The following is a 10,518-nucleotide window of genomic DNA, read 5'->3' as shown; positions in this document are numbered from 1 at the left end:
AATTATAGTCAATATTAACAAAATTCGGAGTACTTTCTTACCATCGGTTTGTGCAAATAAGAAACTGAAAATATTTCCGAAATATTTTAAAGTTTAATTAATGAGAAAAAAAAATATATTATATACTTTTTTTCTTTTCTACATCTTACCACAATGTACAATGCTCCTATATCAATGGGTTCCAATTTTCAAAATTGGATACAAAATGAAGTTACTTGCGACAAGAAAAGAATTGTTACACTATATTTAAATAAGAATATTTTAACTTTATTAAATGAAAATAAAACGAGATTGGTACTTATTCAACACTTAACAAATGCTTTTCTCTCTTATTCTATCATAGGTGTAGATTTACCTGTGTCAAAATGCTACTTGACAAAAAATTCTGCCACGCCTCCAAATCTTTGTTAATCAAAGAGCCTTGAGGATTATCTTAATTCCGAAAGATTAAGCTTATAATTCCGTGTAATAAATTTTGCATCTCAATATTTTATAGAGATATCCAACAAGGAACTCAAAATTTAGGAATTGTTGTAAATTTTACCAAAGTGCCCATTTATGGCAATTAACTATAAACATAGTCAGAAATGCCATAAATACAAAATTTAATCGGAAATTCAGGAACTTCTCTCTCCAGGTATCGATCACGTGATATATCTTAAACGACCACCTTTCTCCATAAGGGGAGGGATTTATAAAGTATTTGTCAATAAAACAATATTAGACACGCATGCGTTTAAACTTTTTCAGTCATAATTTGTCAAGATTGAAGGGTGTTCTATGTAGATGATGCTTCTGGCTGTCCAGATTGGCCCTTCACGTAACAAAGTATATCTGAAGGACCTAAAAACATCAAGCTAACGGAGAATAATCACTCTGAATTCGAGCGGTGATGTCCCTAAGTCCAAAACACACTACACCGTTTTCAGTAACAGATATACTATCGCCTATAGAGGATACATACAGAAGAACCACGATTGAGGCCGCCATTCCACCTTTGGCTCCATATAGGAACCACTCTCAGCATCATTCGTCTCAGATGGCAAGCATGAGTGTACCTGTGTCAAATCCGTATCATACTGGATATGTACCACCGCTTTCTCATCATACTCCATCGTTCGCCTCCCAGTACTGCAATGGTACAGACTTCGGACATTATGGAGATCCTAGAAGTTCTTCAAACTGGTACAGTAGTAACCCAGATCGTATTGCAAGTAAGTTTTTATTGAGAGCTTTTCTCAATTCTTCAGTGAAAGTCCTATTGAGTACTTGTAAGACATTTAAGCACTCTTTGGGACAAGTGAAGTGGAACTAAGATTCTCAAGGATGACTCGAAATATTTTTATCATTTTGGATAGCATTCGAAAGTTGGAAAGAGTTGTTGTCTACATTATTACGCTACGATGGGTCTTATTTGAACTTCAAAGATCTTCAGTTGTAATCCGTTTTACCTAAAATGATATTCGAAGTTCTTAAGTGCTGTTAATCGTTATTAAAGGCAAACTATAAACTATTTAGAAATATATATCAATTATGATTTCATACTTGGCTTAGTCTAAGTTCGTACTTGTTTGATAAACTCGGCTAAAATTATCCAGTGTTTTTGTTTTAGAGATAATTCATTAGATACTTAATCGGGTTTGAGAAATGTTTTCAAGTTTTTATTTGCCAACTCATTGAAGTTATAAATGGGAAAAGATGGATTTGTGTATTATTTTTAAATTATTACCAGCCAATTTTGGATAGGTTATCTTTTTTATCCACAAGCTTAATTATGTGCTGAAGAGAGAAACTCCCTAAATTTAAAGGCTGTTTACTAAATCGGCACATGCTGTTCTTGTCTGAGTAACTTGTTTTTTTTAATATAGTTCATACATCTTTTATTTTTTTTTACATTGTAATTTTTGTTGTTATAGGAGCGTTATGCTGCAATAGTTGAATATAACCAAGTTTCCTCTTCCTATGAAAACTCGGGGCGGCTTTTTATTTACATTTATAGAAAAATACATATATAAATCATATGATAAAAAATTACACAACAGATGAAATGATAAAAACAGAATCGTAAATTCAATAAATATATTTAATTTTGCCCACAAACTGTTCATATTGAGTTAACAATCAAAGAAAAGATGAAAAAATAGTGATAATTTTAGTAATAATATTATTCTGTGACAAAAATGTTCAGCAACTTATATATGGAAGAATTATAACTTTACTGGAATAAATTTCAATGTATTTTTCCGAAGTAAAACATAGTGCATTTCTTGTTAACTTCAAAATATGAATCCCCGAGAAATCAGAAATCGAATTAGATTTCAAACTCCGAGATCAAAATTAAAACATGTTAACATTGGCTACATAGGAAAGCGTGAATAATGAATAGAGAAAGACAGACAGACACATACTAATTTATTTTTGTGTCACATATAAATCGGGTACTGCATGTACGTATGTTAACAATGAAGCGTGATAACAATATTACAAAACTGGAAAACTCTAGGCAACAGTCAGAAGGATTAGTCTAAAGGGAAAATCTGCATAACAAATAGCAAGGGCCAAGGCAAAAATAGGAAAAGAATACAAATGTTTTTTTTTACTTCCCGTTTACAATGCTCCGTCGTAAATTATAATACTATGAACAATGAAATTTATGTCATTCAAGCTCTTTTGGCAAATTATACTTTAATATTTACTTCTAATGGAGAAAAATAAATAAACAATTGGCATTCGGTACATAGAGCCAAATTTTTTCATTTTCATTGAGCTTTAAAAAAATCGCCTATAATTATGAAATTTTAGACGTGCTAAATGCATATCTCGGAGCAACAGGAAAATGGATAAAAACATTTTCCATCTATATCTTTCTTTTATTATTGGAAATTTTACTCCCGAGATTTTTGTTCTGTAATATAATTTAAAAAAAATAAGCAGTTATTTTGGACTGAACATTTTAAACATGTGTATAATACCGTAATTGTAGTATCAAAATATGAGCAATGTTTTGAATAGAAGTCCACATGAGAAAATTGGGAATATTAGCATATTAAAAAAATATTTATCTAAAAATACTTTAAAAATTATTTTTATTCAATAGTTATGACATTTGTCAGAAAGCAAATGAAATTTGATAGTAGAAATTTAAAAACACGATGACAGAACTTTAAAAAAAAGTATATTTTTACCGGAATTTTTCATTGAAATATGATATTTAATAAAAGCATAATACCATATTAAGAACATTAAATTCACTGGGTACAAAGCACACCCCAACCTTCCACAATGATAATGGGTAAAATATAAGATTTCATTATTATCAATAAATATTAAATACGTGTGACAAATTTCCTGACACTTTTTCTATGGCATGTTCCATTTGATTAGCCTCGGTTCTGTGCGGCAGGGAATTATCACGGAGTTTTATTGATGCCCTTTGTGATATAATTGAAGGTTTCATTGTTGAACTAACGAACAAAATTGCTACCTATTACAGGGATAATAACAGAGATATAACTGTATTTAAACCGTTAGGGGAAGGTTATCCCTAATTAGTAGCTAACAGATTCAGTTGCTCAATTTATTGTCAATTTCTACATTTAAATAGTTTTCCCTTCGGTTCATCTCGTTTAATTAATCGGTTCTAATACAGTGACAATGGGATTTAGTGGTGTTAGCGTTGATACGGAATCGCAAATATTTTATTCAATTTTATGGAAAAGAACGTGCTTTTATTATATTTTTGGTTGATATTGACTGGTGTCAGAAATGAAGTATCAATAAACGTATAATTTGCATGGTTTTTAAGGGAAAAACATGATTTTAAAAAATTGTTGCACTTATATACGATATATTTTATTTATTAGTGAAGAATAAGGCATTCATTTCGATATTTATTTATCATTAAACGTGCTTTTAACGAATTTTAATTTGCTTCGAAGTGCAATATCGGTAGTGTACTTGAATGAGGACTACAAACGTATTGGTACAGGTTCGTTACAGGCAATTGTGGTCAACCACAAGCGGCCAGTGACTTCATGCCCCTAAAATTAAAGCCATGTTACAAACTGAAACGGTCTGATCATAATCTTCGAACTGTTCTACCGTGTGTCATAGTTTGATAAATGACTCGGATAACCGAGGTTATCATTGCTACCTACTTCTTCGGTACTTGTTATCTCTCTTCCTCCTTCGAAGTTTCTATCCTGGATTCTTGCTGTTTTGTGATACATATATCAAAACACGTGTTGTAACGATACTTGTTAGCTTTTGTTTCGAAAGGTTTTTTCCTACTAAAATTTCACGTTTGTCACATGACCGCTAGGATGATGCTATTTCTTCCTATAGAAAGGAAGTAAACGATATTCTTTTGTGCGATATGAGGGACACCGTTGATAATACAACAGATATAAAGTATATGAATTAATATTTAAAAGTACGTTCAAGAATTTTCAACGTATACATGTATTTTTGGTTCTTGGTTACGAGTAAATCGTTAAAATGTCAGTCATTTGATCTCATCCTATTTTACTCAGGAAATCGTCTTAAAGTCATATGTTCAAATGATGCATCGGAGAAATCATAAAATAAAATATTACAAAAATGAATTATGAATGACCGTTTTCGTCATCACATGAATAGAACAAGAATGGCATGCATTGTATAAATGTACACGTTTTTGTAAGATAGAAATTCTGTCATCACATAATCTTAATTTACTTTTTCAGTTTCTAGACTGATGGGAGGACCAAGCTCATGTGCCATGTCACCCATGTCATCTGGTATGAATCATATGAATATGTCTGCCCTCGGAGGATACGACCATACTAAAGCCGGGATGCAATTTCCGATTACACAGAGACGGAAAAGAAGGGTGCTATTTTCGCAAGCACAGGTTTATGAATTAGAACGGCGTTTTAAGCAGCAGAAATATTTATCAGCACCAGAAAGAGAACATTTAGCTAGTATGATTAATCTGACACCGACACAAGTAAAAATCTGGTTCCAAAATCATCGGTACAAATTCAAACGACAATCAAAAGATAAAGTAAAGAGTGAACCAGGATCTCCTGAAAGTTCCCAGGAAGATTCGGCCCCGTCTGAACATTCATCACCTAGTCAAAGTTCTCAACAAAGCCAACATTCACCAAGACGTGTAGCAGTACCTGTTCTTGTTAAGGATGGGAAGCCATGTTCAAACTCGGGAGACTCACAAACTACGCATGTACAACACAGTTCCCAAAATAGAATGAGTGCTGGACACACTGGAACTTCCGGTTCGCACGTTTCGCAACCGGTTCCAAATTCAAAAATTCTGTCTCAACCAAATAGTCTTAGTTCTGGTACGATGTCAACACATTGCGCCACTAATTCTCACTCCCTAAGTCACAGTGCACTAAATCAGGGACTACATTACCCGTCAGCCGTTAACGGAAATAATATGACATCATCACCATATATGTTAAATGGGAGGACATGGTGAAATTACGTGAAGATACAATAAAAAAAAAGAATTTGTTTCACAGGCGGACATGATCGGAGTATTTTATATTTACTCGTTTGAATCGTGCACTCTGCAGGCTGCACAGTACCGAGATATGGAAATTCGATTGCTTACTAGCAATAAATTCTGTGTAATAAAACAATATAACGAACCGGCAACTCTTAAACAAATTTATTCTGTGGTCGTAAATCATAACGGATTCTAACAAACATTGTAAATACTGACTGTAAATATTGACCGATGGATCGGTGAGAATGGGACATATTTCAACATTTCAAACTTTTTCCGGAAGTGTGAAATAACCCTGTATTATGTGGCGCCAAAGATTGCCGCAAATAATTTCGGTGAATATAAAAATATAAAATTAAATTTTGTGTGTTCTTTACTTTCTTTGTAGATCATTTTTAGCATCGGATATTATTGAACAATTTAAGTATTTATTTTTATCAATTTTATTTCTTTTCGAATCTCTTGTCAGCATCTAATTATATCGCGGTGGAAAATCTGTTCAATCATGGTTTTAGCAATGCACTGATGCATTTATTCATACGTCTTTTTCTCTCGAGAAAACATCACTAAAAAGACCATTGCAAAGTTGGTTTTTTTTCGGAACTACTATGTTCGTATTTTTTGGTTCGATTTCAGAGAAATTTGTGAGACACAGGAAATATTATAACCGTTATAGAAAAAATATTTTTAATCAGTACTTGATGCATATTTAAGAAATAAATCACGGAAACTCATTTAATCATTGTTTTACGACTGGCTGGCCTTTTAAATTGCCAACCCGTGGTAAAACAATATTAAAATGGAGTTCCCGTTGTTTATTTCGATTTTAATAGGACTTTTTTCTTCATACTTTTGAATAGACACAGCTTAATTGTTGCATGAAATGTTGGTCATGTGTTTATCACATTTTTACCACGGGCTTCGAAGCACGTCATTATATTAGAGTAATAACTATTTGTTATTTGTAAGGCAAACAGTAAGATGAATATAATCAAAAACAGTTCGTTATCAATCTTCTCAAGAACATGATTTCGACCAACAAGATATTTTCTTAACATTTCGGTATATGTGTTTGAAAGTTTTTTTCTCCATCAATTTAAAAATAAAATCTTTCCTGACTACATTTTTGTGAATTCGGGTTCCAATAGTGATATACTTTTGGTCGGCTCTTTGGAAGATTAATAATAACACAATAGAACTGTTTACAGTATATTTTCAACTGATGGTCTTGTGTAAGAATTAGATATACACGTACAATTCTTACCCTTCAAATATGAATATGAAACTAGTAAATTATTTTTTTTTTTAGATCCATTTTAACAAATCGGTAATATTTACTTCAATAAACTGTTTAAATTCACTACAGTTTTGGTTCGATTAGTATGTTTCACAATATCTACATGTACAAAGTTGAAAAATAAGCCGTTAATTTACAAACTATAATAAATATTAAACCAACGAAAAAACCCCAAACCACACGTAACAAAACATACCAAATAATTATGTATACACACGAATACAAGTTTATTGACCGATTATGGACCCTCAGAGGCAATGACACTACAATAACTATTTATCCACATATATGAAAAAAATAAAATAATGCTGATAGTGATTCGGAAACATCAGTCTGTTGTCCATTGTTTGTTTGTTTGTGTGTGTTTGTATAGCACCATAGGTATATATAAATCGTCTAAAGCCTAAACACCTGGAGAATACAACGAGGGGGGATTCCTAACGGCACTTTAACACACGATAAAAGATTTCCGAAACTATCGATATCTTTATCTTGACTTTAAAGGAAGTGCAAAATAAATAAATAAATATTATCACATAAATAAAAATATGCTCCAAAAATACAACAACAAATAAACAACCACGATAAAATGTAGTATAGAAGTACTAGTCTCAGTCTCTAGAAACTTAAACTTATTGTCTTCTAATTTGCGGCGTCAGTTACCGTGCAAAATTGGCCCCAAAAGCAGGAGTTCTCTATATTGAGCCTTTCTTGTTAGCAAGAAAATCAATTAAACAATGGTTTTAATTCACCTGCATGAAACGACATTTTAATACTGTGAAGAAAGAAATGACGACTTTATAATTCTAAAGTTATTCAGCTTACGTTACAACTAGCGGTAATTTTATGTTTTCCCCAACGCTTCTTGTGGAGTTACAAGAGTTCATCTAAAATTTCAGCATAAATTTGTTTTATTCCGAACATATAAGATACATGCAATGAAATGAACAAACAAGGTTTGTGTAAATCTATAAAAAAAAACAATAGCAATTCAACAGATAACAGATAACAGAACGAAAGCAGGAAAAATCACTTTCAGGCTGCAACCATCTGATTTTTATGGGACTAGGATCAAGTTTTGTGTCCTGGATTTTTTTTTCAATATCAATTATGACCTAACTTTTTATCTTTTACTTCAGTGTGCACAGGATTTTTTAAAACATATATCATCGTCCTGCCTTTTTATTTATTTGATTCTAGTCCTCCTACTAAAAAATCAAATGGCCACTCCCTTATAAAATGGCAAGTAAAATTACACTCATGATACTTTTTGTAATTTTATCGAACGAACTTTTTTATACTTTATATTCAATAAAGGATAAACAGTTTGATTTTAATGGGGGGGGGGAGCGGTGGATCCGGTTAAAATCAAATTTTCTAACCTGTCTTTTTATTTTGAGAAAATTTATATCCTGCCTTTTGAATTTAAACAAAAAAATATTAGGACAATAACAGAAACTGTCTTTTTCAAATGTTTTGTATAGCATGTCCTGGCTTTTTTTTTCTTGAAAATTTCAATCCTGTGTTTTTTCCATTACGAACCTAGAAACTATGGTGGGTCCCTAACTTATACACCGGAAGTAATTTTATTCAGCGTTCAGTTTTATTTTGCAAAAGTGTTTTATACTAACAGTTTGCAGATGATACTATGTACATCCCTATTTATTATCATTATTGTTCATTTGCAAACAAAAATTGAGAAAAAATAGAAATAGTCATTTGAAGAAGGATAAGTGCCCGAAAATGTACTATAAAGTCATTAGAACCAAAAATCTTTTAAGATTAATAAAGGTAACAATTTACATTAAACAAATTTAGTACTCTCTTTATATCATGCAAAAATATCATATCTGACTTCAATGATTCACCAACTTTTTAAGTCAAATTTGATCAACTGGTCTAAAGCTGTGCAGCGGGGCATGGAAACCGTTTTACAAGTTGGTGTTAAAGTGTAATGTGTGTGTTTTAGTATTGATGGGTTGGATAAAATGATGCTCTAATTGGGAGTAAGTTACCAAAGGCTGGCAAAAAGAGGATGGTACTTGAAACAGATAAAATATTACCGAAACCTTGCTCTGTAGATCTCACTAATGACCTGACTCTGATGTTTATTCACAGGTGTTCGGTAACGTACCTGAAATAATGAAGTAGTGACAATCCGAAATATCTTTAATTATAAGTAAGTTTGTCACCTGTAAATAGAGTAATTATTTGATGACACCCTAGTAAATACACCTGCAATTACAATGAAACCCTGTACCCAATCGTTGAGTTTTTACCCACTTCTGTATGTATAATGTTTCTTATTTCTTTGTACTCAAGGACTATTTAAATCGCTTAAAATACTACCACTGGTGTTCTGTGGGTTTCTCTTTTGAGATAAATCCTTTTTGGTACTTTGATGAAAGTAAACGCGATAAAGAAACCACGAAGAAAACCTGTGCGAGTAAATATTGAATATTAATTGCTTGGGATCTCTCGACTCCTCCTACCGTTCTGGTAATTATTTAGGCATGTTTGATTTGTCCAAGAGAGGATGGGCTGGTGAAGTAGCTATATCTATAAAATCACGAATGTAGTTAATTAATCACTGTGATAAATAGATCAATGTTTACATTAGATTATTTTTGATACAACTAAATGAAAAGCTAGAGTTAAGAAAGTGATAAAAACTAGAAAAAAAAATCAAGAAATGAAGTTACTTTATATATTTATGGCGATTGCTGCAAGAAATCAGAACTCACTTGAACAAATTTATTAATCACAGAACGAGTTTAATGCTTAAGTAAAAATTCAGTTTTACCATAACGTGGCGAAATGCTTGCAAGTTAATGTACTGTACGTGTATGAAAATCATTTACGTTGCTTGAGGTACATTTGTTTTTTTTTTTTAAATATATCAACATGGATGAAACAAAAAAAAAGATAAATAGAAGACTAATCAAAACGATTTCAGATTTAAAGAAAATAAACACCACTACATGCTGTTTGTTCTATAGTTGTCTATCCTAGATGAAAACGTTGACTTGTATTAAAATTACTATAATATTCTCCTTCGACACACGTAAAGGTAGGAAGTGAAAAAAAAAAACGGAAAACGTAAAACACAACATACAGTTCGTGAATTTCACACCGTGACAAACAATATCAACTAAAACAACAAAAACAAACAAAAAACTAAAAAGAAAAAAAGGGGGCACATGATGTGCCACAAGTATCCCAAATATGCTAAAATATCCAAGATGGACGCGATTTTATATTGAGTCGGTATTGCATATGAAGTAACACATTCTCTCTAAAGCTATCCGAGGGCCACAAAACATATGTTCTTCACACACTAAAACCCTATTAAGCGAAAGAATTTCCAGACATAAAAGATAGGGTAGAATGCACCTGGGGACATTTTCAAGGCGAAAAAAAAAAACCAACCCGGAATTTCAATAATATCCGACATCCTTAGTATCTCTTTAAGTAAATAACAGTCGTAAAATATTATACAATATAAACTATTATCACAAAGTTAAGCAAGTTCCTTTGGCATAGACACTACAATAAAGCACCGGGATGTGGTAGTTGCACAATACATCGAAGGAATTTGCATTCAGATCCGCGCACCTGCTGACAATAGATATCGACAGGGAACCAGCATTGATGTATTGTAATACGTTAGGTTTTTTAACAAGGTGTGAAATTCACGTACTGTTCCTCTTTT

General features: G+C 32.1%; 1 protein-coding gene across 1 annotated transcript; it reads left to right on the top strand.

Moving 5' to 3' along the window:
• Nucleotides 1–742: 742 nt before the first annotated feature.
• On the top strand, nt 743–6,869 carry LOC148625647 (homeobox protein Nkx-2.1-like). The gene is made up of 2 exons (XM_088569301.1): nt 743–1,214; nt 4,725–6,869. The coding sequence occupies exons 1-2, from the start codon at nt 893–895 to the stop codon at nt 5,477–5,479; spliced, it is 1,077 nt and encodes a 358-aa protein (XP_088425427.1). The 5' UTR covers nt 743–892; the 3' UTR covers nt 5,480–6,869.
• The last annotated feature ends 3,649 nt before the right edge of the window (nt 6,870–10,518 follow it).

Source organism: Perna viridis, chromosome 2 (assembly GCF_037379345.1).
Source record: "Perna viridis isolate PV_CMFRI_1.1 ecotype Kerala chromosome 2, ASM3737934v1, whole genome shotgun sequence".
In the NCBI taxonomy this organism is placed as follows: Eukaryota; Metazoa; Mollusca; class Bivalvia; order Mytilida; family Mytilidae; genus Perna; species Perna viridis.
The sequence above is the reverse complement of the archived record's forward strand: the minus strand, read 5'-3'. Positions and strand labels throughout refer to the sequence as shown.